Here is a 14,865-nt window from a genome sequence, read left to right as displayed (position 1 = left end):
ATCACAGAGTGTCTTTATGTAAGCTGATCTAACTTTAGTTTTTTTAGGTCTTTTTTACTTTATAAGTATAAAAGTTTGCAGCATGCACTGTCATGTCTTTAAAGCAGGGTGTTTGTTCTGATGCTCTTTGGTAAGAATGATGTCAGAAGCAGACATTCATAGTATGATTATGTACTTGAAGCATCATTTTTGAATAGGCTTCTATGTGATAGAAATGTACTGTTGGCCTTTATTGTGTCTTAGAACATCTTGGACGTTTGTCTTTAAAACATCTGCCTTGGGTGTCTGTCCTGGTTTTGTCTCAGAGTTAATTTTCTTTCTAGTAACTGGTATAGTGTTGTGTTTAGGATGACAATAATGTTGATGTAGTTGTTGCTGAGCAGGGTTTACACTGTGTCTTTACCATCCCACTCAAAAGCCTCCTTGATGAATTAGGGTGTTCAAGAGCCCTGTGCTGAAACATGCATCTCTTTTAAATCACTGTCTTTGCTCAGATAACTGGTTGGTAGGAGTGTATATTAATTTCTAGATTTTTTGACCCAGTGGTGTTAGACTTTGGCCTTAACTATAGCCCTATAGCTTTCATTTAAGATAATAAATAAGGTAGCTAAGATGTTACATTTTACATCTGCAGTGGAGACTTTTAAGTAGCAATAGGCCCTTCCTAGTTTTCTGTGGTGAACGATTTTGATCCTTTTTTATATTAACAACATGAGCCCACCAAAGCACTGTTATTTTGTGAAACTGTTGTTCTTAATGAACTGTTTTTTAATTGATTTACTTAATACTAATGTTAACGATTTGCAGGTTGGATGGAGTCAGGTTAGAAAATGGAATAATTAATGTCATCAACAAGAAGAATGGGAATAAACCGAAGTTAAATCAGAAGAAATGGTAAACTTTTTACATTGAACTATCTTCCTCTGAAGTCATCTCTTTATCTGTTAAATATAACCTATATCAGATCATCAGCTGTATTTTAATTTCTTGTATATACTTGTTTTTTTTACAGTAACTTAAGTTTGCAGATTCTCTGTAGATGCTTATAGACTGATCTTCGAACTAGTAATCTGGGCTAAATTGTGTATGGTATTTTTTGCTGCTCCATGTGTTCTGTGGATTAACTGTGTCATAGAATACTAATACTAGGAGAAATGTTGTTGGTAATCCAGTCAAAAGCAGTTTGACTTTTGTAAATATGCTTTCTGTGACAATAAGATTACATGGATTGGAAATAAGAAATGTATAATATTTGATCTAGTGAAGATCTGTATAATATCTTTAAATAGAAAAATTCTTTTCACTTTTATGAATTATTCTTGTTTTTTAATTTCATTGGTGTGATTGGGTTATTTATACCCAAAGGCTTGAATAGTCTGCTTACATAGTAAAAGCTACATTGCACAGAAGTAGCTTTGTCACAGAATTTAGATTACTTCACGCTTAAAGTGCATTGTCAAAGCTTGTAGTAGCTACTAATTTAAAAGAACTAACATAACATAGACCACTTAAGGTTGACTAAAATTATTTGATCATAGCAATTTTAGAACAGTAATTGACTGTGTTCTGAAGGAAATATTTCAGATGGAATTCTGAGACCTTAACTTTAGACAAAACAAATTCTCTTTTTAAACTATCATGCCTCTACTTTTAGGTTCATTTTATATGATATTGTTAAACTTCAGGTGTGTTTTCTTTTAAAGGCTAAATCATAACTTGCTAAAGTAAGAATTTATTTGTAGAGTTTACAACTTGTAGTTCTTTCTAATAGTCACAGTTCTATTAAATATCTTCTAGTTCGTACCTCTGCGATGTGACCCTGAAATCTTTAGATGGAAAGGAATTCCCATGTCATAAGTGTGTACTTTGTGCAAGACTTGGTATGTATGTGTATTTTTATATATATGTATATATATATACACATATAAAATATAAGTCATACTGTCTTTTTTAACTGAAATTTTATTGCATCTTGAACTGAAATGCCTTTCTTTTCAGATTATTTTCACAGCATGTTAAGCAGCTCATGGATTGAGGTAAGCTTGCCAGTAAACAGTTGTGGTCATATGTTTTGTTGCATCAAATAAGTGACAGCTTTTCAGTTTTTCCTAGTATAATGCATCCTAAATATTGGTGAAATTGAAAGGCTGGATTCATGGATCCTGTTTGCAAGAAAAAAAAAACTAAACAAACCCTCCTCATTTTGGTTACTCTGTTTTTGTGCTACTGAGATTGTGTATTAAATGAGAGTAATAAATATTTATCAAAGGAAATTAAAGTATTACTTTTGTTTTAGAGGTTTATTGTGAACTAGCTTGTGAATTTATAAAAGCTGCTGGACTTATAGAATACTGCATTGGATGAATTTTCATTTTCTTTGTGTAAAAGTTCTTGCAGCTTAAATAGTATGCAGTATGGAGTAGCTTTTCATATGTACTGAGCAAAAGATACAGCAGAATCAAGAGTCAGTGTGTTGAATCTCTAGCTGATTTTTACTGTCAGTGACAAAAAGGATATCAAGTACTGTAGTTGTAGGACAAGGAATAAGGGGTTAAAACTTAAACAGGGGAAGTTTAGATTAGGTATAAGGAAGAAGTTCTTTACTGTGAGGGTGGTGAGGCACTGGAATGGGCTGCCCAAGGAGGTTGTGAATGCTCCATTGCTGGCAGTGTTCAAGGCCAGGCTGGACAGAGCCTTGGGTGCCATGGTTTAGTGCGAGGTGTCCCTGTCCATGGCAGGGGGGTTGATGGTCCTTTCCAACCCTAACTATTCTATTATTCTGTGACTCTTCCAGTTAGTGACCAGCTGCTGTTACAAAGGTGTAGATCTTTTGTTTGTGTTGATTGCTGTTTGCTAGCTGTGTGTCAGTGCTCTGATTGTTCCTGGACATTGTAATTTCACTAAATGCCTCTGTTTAAGTATCTGAATACAATTAATAATGCTTGTGTAAATAGAGAGGAAAGGTATAAACGGAGAAGCATTTTTTTGGAGGCTGAAAACTGAAACAGTGTGCAAGAGTCTTCTCAACTTTCATAGCTTTTTGGCTATACAAAAATCTAGGAACCCGGCAAAGCACTGGAAGTTCCCTTCTGCTGCATAACAGAACTTCAGCTGTCCTCTAAGTTATTGTGCTGCCTTTTCCTCAGTCATCCCTGAGGAAATATATCTGAAACATATGAGACAAGTGATTGATGTATTACTGTATTTTTAAAGTGTTGAATGTCCATATGAATCATAGATTTGTGTATCAGTTATATTTAGTTTGTAAGTTATCTATTATTTGGTAAGTAAATCTAAATCATACTGAATTCACAAGTAAATATGTTGTAAATCAAGTCTTCTAGATGTTGTATAGAAAAATCTAAACGTCTGTAAGTTTTTTAAACTTCAGATAGGAATTACATCAGTACCAGTAGCACATTCTAAAGCAGAAGAAATTTGTGGTATAAAGTTTGCTTCAGTGCCACCTGAAACAAAACAAAGTTGTTAAGCAGTGATGTTGCATAAACTTTTATGCTGAGAATTACATGTTTTAATGGCTGATGTTTTTTAGTACAAAAGCTTTGCCTTAATAGTTGAATCATCCAGATGGAGAGTTTGCAGAGGACCTTGTTTTCTGAGGCATTAACAGTAATGGCCAGTTTCATTTTATTATTGCATGGGAACTTGTGGTTTCACTAGATTTTTTCACCTTGAAAGGAAAGCAGTTCAGTACCTGCATAGGGGATTCCTGCAGATCTACTTTTAGGCAATTGTGGGTAAAGTAATATAATCAAGGAGGGTTGTTAGAGAAGAAGCTCAGACTGATGAAACACTGAAGTATTTCATGGGTATTTATACAGGTTTGAGCAAATTTTAATTGCTTTGCTACAATCAATTCTTAATTAAGGACTTGACTTTGTGCAAATGCTTAAAAATTGTTTAGCTATGAAAATGAGACCTTCAGTCTGTGTCAGTTGCTAAATAGAATTCTTAATTTTGTATTTTATTCCAAATAGTTAGCTTCTTTTACTATTTTTTTTTTACCCTTTGCCTTTTAGGCTTCCTGTTGTTCAGCTCTGGAAATGCCAATCCATTCTGACATACTACAGATAATTGTAGATTACCTGTATACAGATGAAGCTCTTGCAATAAAAGGTGCCATTAATATATTTTCAGCTCAACTGTAGCTTCTGCAATTTTTATATTTTAAAAATAAGAACTCAGTATGTTTGCAGTTTTATGTAGAAAATAATATTTTTTTTGTGATTCTTGCTTTAAATTTTGAGGTGATGCCTGTACCCCAGGCCTTTTTGTACCTCTTCTTTAGTTTGTCATACTGCAGTTTTCCTTTTCCCTCCTCTTGCTTCGAAAAACAGCTGTGTGTTCTTCAAAGCTATTCCTTGTGCTGTGAGAATCCCATCAAAATTTGAAAAAACATTACATTTGTCCCTTGGTAAAATCTCATTGAACCTGTATATGTTATAGTTGCTTTTGTCTTGGCCACAGCATTTATGTGATGCCTTGTTTTCCAGATTCTCAAAATGTGGAATTCATATGTAATGTGCTTGTGGTGGCAGACCAGCTTCTTATATCCAGACTCAAAGAAATCTGTGAAGTGGCCATTGCAGAAAAACGTGAGTTCTTCAGTACAGCATTATTTGTTTATTATTTCCTTTCTCTAATTACCTTTTGCTGTTCATTGCACAGCTATTAACAGTTGCTTCTTTAGTCTGGGTGATGTTTTAGGTTAGCAGATTTTTCCTTATGCATTGTTGTCTTCATCTCATGCTCTTAAATAAAAAGTAAAAAAAACCCCAAAACCAACCAACCAAAAAAACCAAAAGAACAACCCAAAACCACTAAAGCAAATAAACCAATTTTTTTATAAAACCTTTATTCATTGAATTCAAATTTCTTTAAAACATGATAAAGTAAGTTCTGTTTCTATTTCTGTTCTTGTATTTAATTCTACTAATTCTCTTGTTTGTTTGACACAGAGCTGTTTCTGTATGACTATGAAGGTCTGTCCATTTTAGAAAACACTAAGTATTGCTGTCCAGCTTGATACAAGAAGTCAGCATGCAATTTTTTGCTGGCATTTCTTAGTTACACCCTTTTTTATTTTTGTTGTTTTCTCTCTCCCTGCCCCCCCTACCCCTTTTATCTCCCTTTTTTTTTCTTTCTCCCTGCTAAAGGAACATTTGGAGCTTAAAGAACTGTTTATGCTGCACGTGAAACTTGATTTTTAACTTTCTTTCTCCCCTTTGTTTTGGACTGCTGAGTTTCAGTATATTGGAACTGATACATTTGTAGGTAGTGCCTTTCTATTTCTGTGAAACAGCCACTCAGTTCAAACTGCTACAAAGTTACATGGAGCTTACTGTAATTTATGGCAGTTAGAACATTAGCATTTTTTTCTGGAAATTAAGTATATGTTTCAGTAATATGTTCAATAACACTGTGCAATAAGGCTTTAAAACTGCTTCATGATATTATAGCATGTTATCCAGTTTAGTTTGTTGTGTTTCTTCTTTGCAGTTACTTTAAAGAATGCTGCTGAGCTGTTGGAGTTCTCTGCAATGTACAGTGCTGAACAGTTAAAACTGTCGTGCTTGCAGTTCATAGTACTTAATATGGCAGCTTTGCTTGAATCGAGGTAAGGAGGAATCCAAATGTGTTCATGTTCTAGCTGCTGAATTCAAACATGCCGAAAAGGGAAAAGGGTTGGAAGAATTCATAGGAGCAGGTAAACGTTAAAATGCAACTGGTAATTCAAAGGGAGACTTACTTTTGACAAACAAGGAGAGAGAAACTATTTAAATATCTGTACATATTGTACCAGTTCTATAGTACCAAACCCTGTGTTGCAATCTGGCATGAAGAGCCTGAATTAAAGGGATAAACCTCTCTTGAATTCAGTGGGCTTTGACATTAGGCATTAATCTTATTCAGTTTTTGGTGTTGGTTTTCTTTTTTTATTGTTTTTGAAGATGCCTAAATTGGCAAATTACTATGCAAATTGAATCTAATTTAAGTAGGTTTATTACAGCTGCTGTATTTCCCAAAGAGGATGGGCCTACCTTCTGGTAGTTTCTTTGTTGTAGCAGTATGTGGTGAAGGCTGAACAAATGATTTACCCATTCTTTGCACAATGATTCAGCTAGGATTTTAATCAGTTGAAGGTGTGCTCTGGTCTTCTTTTTCTCGATGCATTTGGACAGGGCTTCAAGTTGCGTCCAGATTACCTACCATCTTCTTCGAGCAAGCCTTATCAGCACTGATTTAACTTATTTTTTTAGAAAAGATTTAGAAAAACCCCACCCTAAAATAAAAAAAAACCCCAGCAAAACAAAAAACCCAAGCAAAGGAAAAAAAACCAAAACCCCATCTCTGTTATTGGTCCCCTCTTCCACTCCTAGCCTTATTGTTGTGCTTCCTTTTAACTGTAGAAGCTCTTACAGATCTGAACCAGTTCAGAATGCCAGCACTTCATTGCTGTGTTGCAGAACTGCCCTGCTTGTGTCATAGATGGAGAAATTAATTCCTATTAGCAATTTTCCTCTTCACAACTTTATAAACATTTTACGCTTTGATTTTTGGAGAGAAGAATAAAAATCTAGTAGTGTCTTATTATTCAGGCTTCTTTTATCCTGAGCCTGGAAAGGACATGCAGACGTTCATACTTCAATAGGACTATATGCCTTCCAGTACCTGAAGGTAGCCTGTCACCATAGTGATAGGACAAGGGGTGACAGGTTCAAACTTAAACTTAGGAGTGATAAATGCACCATCCCTGACGGTTTTCAAGGCCAGGTTGGACAGAGCCTTGGGTGACATGGTTTAGTGTGAGGTGTCCCTGCCCATGGCAGGGGTGTTGGAGCTAGATGATCTTAAGGTCCTTTCTAACCATAACTATTCTATGATTTTAGTGGAAAATCTGAAAATGTCATGACTGCATTACTGGGTAGGAAGACTTAATCTGAGACACATAGAATTTTGTTGTGACAGTTTTGTACAAGGAGATCTGTTCATGTGGGCAAGAGAGTTCTGTTGAATAACATTTGTTGCTGTAGTGTTATTGTTTGGTATAAATATCAAGGAATCTTGTGGCTGAGTTTTATAGAAGAATTTGCATAGATTTTGAGTATTAGATACATGTCAGGAAGACTTGAAAGTATGCAGAAATAGGTAATATCTTGTTCATGGTAACTCGACTGTACAGGTCTGTATTAGCTGTGGCTGTAAATAAAGGAAGGCTATCTGGAAAGGCTGTGTGTTTAACCCTCCCTTACAACAAGAGCATTGGCTACTTTATATTTGTGTTCATTTTCTTCCTTCTGACTGTGACCACCATGAATAGGTAATAATGCCTTCAGGCGAGATTCATCTAAAATGCTTATTTGATTAAAAAAAAAAGCTGGTGAGAGTATATGTATCTATTTTTTCTTCTTTTTTTTTTTTTTTTTTTTTTTTTAGGACTCTGGATGTCTTAAGTGATGAAGTTGTAAAGGATCTTTCAGATTATTACAGGAAAACTGTAAGTTGTACAACCTGAGCGTAAGCTGGTTAGGTTTAAAATGAGAACAGAGGAGTAATAAATACAAATGTTCAGGGTCTGTTGATGGCAGGCTGAATGTGGAACATCTGACTCAAAAGCTAAGGTTAGCTGCTGCTGTTATCACTCATGGAGCTCATATTTCATTATTTGCTTGCCACTGCTGCAACAGTATTGTCCTTCAAGTTAATTAATTATGCACATTAAATGTATTAATGTTCTATAAACAGTTGCTCTTTAACAGGTTTTTCTTATGTTCCTCATGTGACTTTGATTACGTAGGAGAAGAAAGGGAATTTGCCTTCTTCAGTGTAGAGTTCAGGGTGATCATACAGATCTTAATAGCAGTAAGAAAAATAATATGAAAGTTGAACTTCAATGAAGGGAAAACCAAGGTGCATTATAATCCAGTGTTTTTTAAAAAGAACAAAAGATTCAGCAAAAGATGAATGTTTTCAAAACCTTGAATCTTTTAGTTTGGTTGTGGTTTTTTTGTGTCAGCTGAAACATATGCAGTCTGAGTGTCACTTGAAATAGTTCTGTCTTGCTTAAAGATATAACTTAATTTTTTAAGCTGGCTAAATAATTGACTTGATCTGTACAAGTGTTTAAATGACAGTTGGGTTGGTCCTTTTATAAGAGATCATATATTTGCTGACATACAACTCAAGAGAAACTTAATGTAACAGCCTTTACAACTACAGATTCCAGCTATGGTCAGGAGAGTTATTACTCCATATCCAGATGGACCTGACATAAGTTCTTTTGAACCTGAAGATGGAGAGAACTTTGTCTTTTTAAGGGAAGAAATGAATATAGAACAAAATTCTCAGTAAGTACCCATTTTTCATCACCTTTTTAACTAGGAGAGCTATGTATGTTATTTATCCCTCTTTGCATGATTCCTGGCTCCCTTTTTGTTCAGAATTGAAATACTAAAAAAAACAAACCCAAGCATTGTAAGGTTATAGTACCGATTCAGGAATTAATCTAAGTATGTATTTAACAAAAAATATTTCACAAAAAGCTTCTCAAATAAGCTTCTTGAAAGTTACTCTTGTTTTCATTCGTGTAATTCTAAATTTCTAGAAGTTATGTTAATGAAAAATGCCTTTTATTTGATTCCACTCTTTCTAACATCATATATAGGAACATGTGACATTTTTGTAACATGACCACATACCTCCTTTATAGTTGTAGTAGTAGTAGTTATCTTAGTCATATTGGTGTTGGGGAGAATGGGAAATGAGACCAACTGTGGACTTTTATTGTACTTCACTGATTTAGGAGAAATCAAGAGAGAAAAAAGAGACATAGATGTAGTTTGCTTTATGCTGGTTGCTGCGATGTGTAGCAGATTTAATCTGACCTAGGTGGCAGTGCCAGCCTGTGCAGCTGCTGTATCTTCCACTATCTCAGCAGAAACCTTTGTGTAGCGTACTAGACCAGAGACTAGATCTAGATTGGAAAGAATTTTTTCTTATCTCCTTGAAATATTCCCCACCCCTGAAACATTAACTGAATAGTTGTGCCAGTTCATAGGCAGAGCAGAAACAGCTAGTGATGGCTGGTGGGACCAGGTATTAATACTTGAACTGCTACTGCTTACTGAAAAACTTGACATTGACACTGGTAGTTTTGAGGCTTAATTTCTTTGGCTTTAATCCATCTTGTTTTCTTGTTTTGTTGTTTTTTTTTGTTTTTTTTTTTTTTTAATAGGGAAGCCCTGTTCAAAAAAGCAAAAAATAAAGCAAAGAAGAAGCCACGAAAACGGTCCAATAGTTCTGGAGGATATAATTTATCAGATATTATTCAGAGTCCAGCCTCCGCAGGTCAGTGGGAAAGAGGTTCCTTTCAGGTATAAAACCAGAACATAAAGTTTAATATGCAATGCCGTACAATTTCTGTACTTCAGTAAGGAAATCTTGCAGTGATTATTTCTGTTCTAATGAACACTATATTTGAATTTAATACTGAATTTTTCAGAATAAGTTTTGTTCAAAATTATGTTTGTCATATTAAGGTTGTGCCCAAAATTCAGATTCTATGAAAACATGACTTTTATTAAATAAGCTTAATGGACACTTTCCCATGTGGTTTTAATGCATGGAACATTTCTGCTAACGTGGGTTGTTTTGTTTTCTTTTTTTTCTGGAATAAAAAAAAAATAAATTAGTCACTGTTTCTTGAAAAGATGGTAGAAGATCTCATTTTCAACAGAAAAGTGTCAGTCTTACTTCCTAAAACTGTATATTGTGAGACAGAGAAACAAAATCAGGAGTAATCTTATTCTGAAAAACATATTTGATGGTCTTGTTTATACTTATTATAGTTTAGTATAGTGGACCTGGTAAACTGCTGGTTATTTTGTATTGATCAGATGGAGTGAATAACTTTCCATTTTCTTTATTTATTTTTTTCTCTTTAAGCATTGTTTAGTCTGGGTCTCATGATTTCATAGTTCTACTTTCTCTTTTTATTTCTTAGGCTCAGTAAAACTGGATAATAGTAACTCTGTAGAATCACTTCCAGAACTCTTAACATCTGACTCTGAAGGCAGTTATGCAGGCGTGGGTAGCCCCAGAGACTTGCAGTCCCCAGACTTCACAAAAGGATTTAATCCAGAGAGGGCTGAGGTTGGATTTCCTTGTTCTTAGCAATTTATTTGTTTGTGTTCATATAGTCCATCAAAAACAGAGTTTGTGTTTTGGAGTTCTTGTGCGAAGCTGTTGTCCTTGAAATGATGTGAAAAACTTTAGTTATTGTATCTCTGATAAAGCAAATAAAACTGAGTATTCCTTATGAAATCTTCTAGGCGTAATTTATTCACATGGTACTATAGTAACTTTTATATGCTGCAGCATTCAGAAAATTTCAAACTTAAAGAGCAATTATATAAAATTTTATACATTTCATTTAACGTGCAAAGCAAATCTGCTGTTCGGAATCCAAGAAATACCAAACCCAAAACCAAGTAAAAAAACTCCAGGAAAATCATGCTGTTCTTCATCTACTGTGATTGGACAGAAGTAACATTGAGGATAACAGCCATAACTGGCAGAGAGAAGTTTGAGAGAATTGTGCCTATGTTAAATGTTAAAACTTTAGAAGTTAACATTTCTGAGTGAATTTTCCACTGTCAAGATATGTATTTAGACTAAAACGATTCAGGGTGAAGTGTGAAGCAGTCTCATCAGACATTCACTACATTGTTGCTATTTTTGAGGTATCCTTTAAAATCTTTTCACTTACACGTGAGAACGTTTCTTCAACATTTTTCTGGTTTTTTTTAGATGAAGGACAAAGCATGCAATCATGGTATGAAACCTTCTCAACCTAATAGGGATATGAAGTCATACAAGGGATCATCAGTGTTGACACAGTCTGTTCCACAATCCATTCCCAGTGCCAAAAACAACTCTGGAAGCTCTCCCAATTGGGTAGCAACTAGTTTCAGGTGAAGTAAGAGTTGTAGTTCCTACCTAACTTAGTGTTCTGCACTTGGTAGTGAATACTAATAATATTCAGGCTAAAAATCTATCTGCTGTTCAAAAGGAGCATACATTACTTGACACATAAATTAGAGATTTTGGTAGTTTTATTAGACTGGTACATATTTTTTATTTGTGAAAAGCAACATATATATACTAACTTATTTGAAATGCTGCCAGTCTGGACATCTAATGTCTTTTTTTAGGTCTGCTTAGTTAATACTTTGTAAAATAGTTGGCAGGTTTTTTTTAGAATCAAACCATGCTTGAAGCCATTAGGAACACCATTGTACTTTGACATTTTTAAGGCATGCCTTTAGACTTATGAGAATCAATGCCACAGCTTTAACTGATACAGTAATAAAACTTTATTTGTAGCAATATCTGCATATTAAAATGAGCAGTACTGGGACAGACTAAATTTCTGTCTTGCCTGGTGTCTTGTCTCTGACAGTTGTCAGTAAAGATTGAATAGAGAAGTGTTTAAGGCTTTAGGGAATCATGTAGTGATAATTTCCCAGAGTTTTATTAGGCTCTGATGTTTTGTGGCAGATGGGCTTTGTTAATACAGGTGATGTAGATGTAGAGATCAAAAGTTGCAGCTCTGAAGTAATATTGTTTAAGAACCAGGGTCTGTAAGGAATCTGTTTTGTCTTGCTTTGTATTTGTGCAAGCCTAGTCTATGCAGAGAGGGTAATACATCCCACAGCCATCTCTGCTTGCTCCACCTTCATCTGCTATCTTAAGAGATCTTTTCAGATGTTTTCAGGAGGATTGCATGGAAGGGGAACAAATAAAGCCGTAGGACTTTATTGTGACCTCGCTGTGCTTAATGGGTTTCCCTCGTACTCTTTCCTCACTTTTTGTGGTATTGGTGGTGTGATGTCAGGAAAAAGCACGAAGCACTGTTGTGTAGAATGTTTAAAGCGTTATTACTGTAGTGTATTTGCTTAAACTACTGTGGAGGAGCAGAGACAGGGTTTGGTATGACCTCCCAGTGGTTAATTTACTAGTTAGTCTATGGCAGTTGGGTTTATGTAGGGAAAGACAGAGGCAGTGCTGCCTATATTTTATTTCAAAGCCTGTCCTTAAATCTAATTATAACACAGCTTAGTTTACAAATGCCTTTAAGTACACAGGTTTTAATATATAATTTTATGTAAAGCTTGGAAATGTCTGGTTTTAATTCATATTCATTTCTGTGGAGTTTTAAAATAAGGTCATTTATGAAAAAGAAACTGATATTAAAGTCTGAGAACATTAGTGCTGTTTGTACAGAGCTCTGACTTTGCAAAGAGTGTTCTGTTTGCCATGTGAAATTATTTAATCCTGTTCTTCAAAGAAAGATCTTATTCATCCTTCACGAAAGAGTTGCAAGCAATGCCTCTCTAATACTTAGCATGAGCAGCTGACTACTAAATAAGTACCCTGGATTTAGGTATCCAATTTTTTTTTTAAAGTAATCATAGTTGACATCTTTTTGCTTCATAGCATAATGAGTCTTGAAAGTATTTTTATGGTGTGCTCTTAAATATGTTTATATTTATAAAAGCGTTGTCAGAAACATTCTATTTGAGGTTTGCCATAATTGAGGAAACAGAAGTGAATTATACATCCGGTTACCCATCTTATGTATGATTTAGAGGATTTCAGTGAAGGCTGGAACTGTGGAATGTAAGTAAAAATTAGTGCCTTTTAAGGTGACTTCTTTATTTTTCATTTAGCCCTGCCAGCCCTCCTGCTATGGATCTAAGAACTATCATGGAAATTGAGGAAAGTATGCAGAAATGTGGAACCATGCCAAAGGCAAATTCAAGGTTGGTAAAAAACCAAAATCTATAAAAGAAGAGTGTGATAGACCAGGCTACTATGAATTTAGTTAGTAGTTAAAGCAGTTTAGAGTTTAAAAAAAGCAGGAGAAAAGCTGTCATATTTGATTTTAAACAGCTTTGTTTACTTCAGTTCGTTATGGTGTTTTTCTGTGAGCATACAAAATTTATTCCTTTATTTTATTTTCATCTTGGTAAATGCATATTTTAGCTGTTAAAATATTAAAGAGTGAGCTGGTAAGCTAGTATCTGCTGAGCTTTCTCACTGCTAATTAATTCTTGTCTATAGCACCAGGACTGGTCCACAAGTAATCCATCCTGAAGTTTGTTATTGTCTCACATTCTCTGACCACCCCAGCATCCATGTGTTGATATTGACAATTCTTCCTTTTTTGCCCAGAGAAGCATCCCAAAGACACAGGGAGATAAATGTACTTTTTCAGGAAGCAGTGGTTTAAACCCAGTGTTTTAACTGGCGACATCTGGAAGAGAACTGGAGATGACTTTCATGAAATTTGAAGTGTGGCATTCTTGTAGAGGAAAGTTAGAACAGCAGTACTGCAGCCTCATAAAAGGTTTCTGGCTAGGTAGATTCAGAAGTTGTGAGCAAAACAGTCAAGACTGAAAAATCCAAATAGCTTAGAAAAAATATTATTACAAATGAAAAAAATGCCTTTATGTTGTATATTTTTTTTTAAATGCGTGAATATTTTTGGTTTAAGGGAGCTAAGCTGACAGTCTCAAAAATCACAAAATTAGAAAGTAGTCTTCATCTGGTGGTAGTCTGTCTCTTTTGGAGACTTGATTCCTACTCTGCATATTTTCATCTATAGACATCTGTATGAAAAATAGTTTTACGATGCTTTTATTTCTGTTATTCTTGGTATACATTGATCCTTCTTTTGGTCCCCAGCAATTCAGTCCCTCCCCTCCCATGTGCTCCCCTTTTGACACTCAAGACAAAGTATTTTGGTCTAGAAAGGAAGCATTTCTCAGTTTAATTTGGAAGATTAAAGGTAAGTCATCTCAAAGGACACTAATCCTACATCTGTCAATATCAATTCACAGCAGAATGGCTTCTCATGGAATCAAGCTTTCTCAGAAGCAAAGGAAAATGATTGCACTGGCAGCAAAAGATAACGGATCAGTAACTAGCAGCACAGAGCCTACTACATTAGTAACTGCACCACCCCCACCTACAAAAGTTGCAAAACTAGGGAACGCATGGTATGTTCAAGTCAAATATCACTTCTTTTTCTTTGGAGTGTTTTTACTTTGAATAGTTTCATAGAAGCATTTTCTTAAATATGGCCTAGGTTCTGTTCATTAAAAAGACTAGCATTGAGCTATTTGTACTACATTTGTTAATAATCTAGAAATTCAAAGGGGGCAGGGAAATGCAGTGGTTGCAGTTTAACAGTTCTTAGAAATTTTGCTACAGTGAGTCAGATGAGTGCATCCCATCTTGTTCTTGCCTTTGTGTGATGTGGTATTTTCAGATGGTGTCAAAGTGAAGTATAGAAAAAGAAGGTTGAGCACAAGCTCTGAAACTTAAGTCAGGAAAAGATTATTGAAAACCATTATGAATGGTATATTTTTCTTTGTCAAAAAACATAGAGAAATACTAGCCCTTCCAGGGAAAAAGGGCTAGAATGACTTTGGAGTAGAGCAAAATTGATGAAGAAGGGATTATCATCATCTTAAATTATAGATAAGTTACGTGTCTAGGAGCTGGAGGGAGTGATAGATGCTGCTGAGACTTCTTATGATGGAAGGATGCATAATGGATTTAAAATAACTTTTAATTCTGATTACACACAATGTAAATGTTCAGGTTAGTATCACTGTATCAGATGGAAAAGTGGTTTATCATCTGTTCAATGAAGTAGGTTTGCAACAATGACTGTAATGAGGTGCTAGCCCTATTCATGGTTTGTTCTTAAAATTTACAGTTGGTATTAGGTGAAAGCATAAAGACATAACTGTAGAAGTTGCAAGCTATGTAAAC

At 34.9% G+C, this 14,865-nt stretch overlaps 1 protein-coding gene across 7 annotated transcripts in view; it reads left to right on the top strand.

The window, feature by feature from the left end:
- Positions 1–14,865, top strand: part of IBTK (inhibitor of Bruton tyrosine kinase) — a 58,576-nt gene that overhangs the window by 26,619 nt on the left and 17,092 nt on the right. For 3 of the 7 annotated variants that reach the window (XM_031052643.2, XM_031052648.2, XM_031052642.2), the window contains exons 13-25: positions 808–894; positions 1,798–1,880; positions 1,999–2,036; positions 4,041–4,137; positions 4,515–4,616; positions 5,521–5,638; positions 7,459–7,519; positions 8,227–8,369; positions 9,257–9,369; positions 10,025–10,173; positions 10,831–10,994; positions 12,753–12,845; positions 13,926–14,084. In XM_031052643.2, the coding sequence (XP_030908503.1) occupies positions 808–894; positions 1,798–1,880; positions 1,999–2,036; positions 4,041–4,137; positions 4,515–4,616; positions 5,521–5,638; positions 7,459–7,519; positions 8,227–8,369; positions 9,257–9,369; positions 10,025–10,173; positions 10,831–10,994; positions 12,753–12,845; positions 13,926–14,084 (1,407 nt within the window). The remainder of the gene's footprint in view (positions 1–807; positions 895–1,797; positions 1,881–1,998; positions 2,037–4,040; positions 4,138–4,514; positions 4,617–5,520; positions 5,639–7,458; positions 7,520–8,226; positions 8,370–9,256; positions 9,370–10,024; positions 10,174–10,830; positions 10,995–12,752; positions 12,846–13,925; positions 14,085–14,865) is intronic. The other 4 variants (XM_005153149.3, XM_031052645.2, XM_031052647.2 and 1 more) reach the window with 3 other exon arrangements.

The sequence above is a fragment of the Melopsittacus undulatus genome, chromosome 3, assembly GCF_012275295.1.
Source record: "Melopsittacus undulatus isolate bMelUnd1 chromosome 3, bMelUnd1.mat.Z, whole genome shotgun sequence".
In the NCBI taxonomy this organism is placed as follows: domain Eukaryota; kingdom Metazoa; phylum Chordata; class Aves; order Psittaciformes; family Psittaculidae; genus Melopsittacus; species Melopsittacus undulatus.
This window is presented reverse-complemented; position numbering and strand designations above follow the sequence as displayed.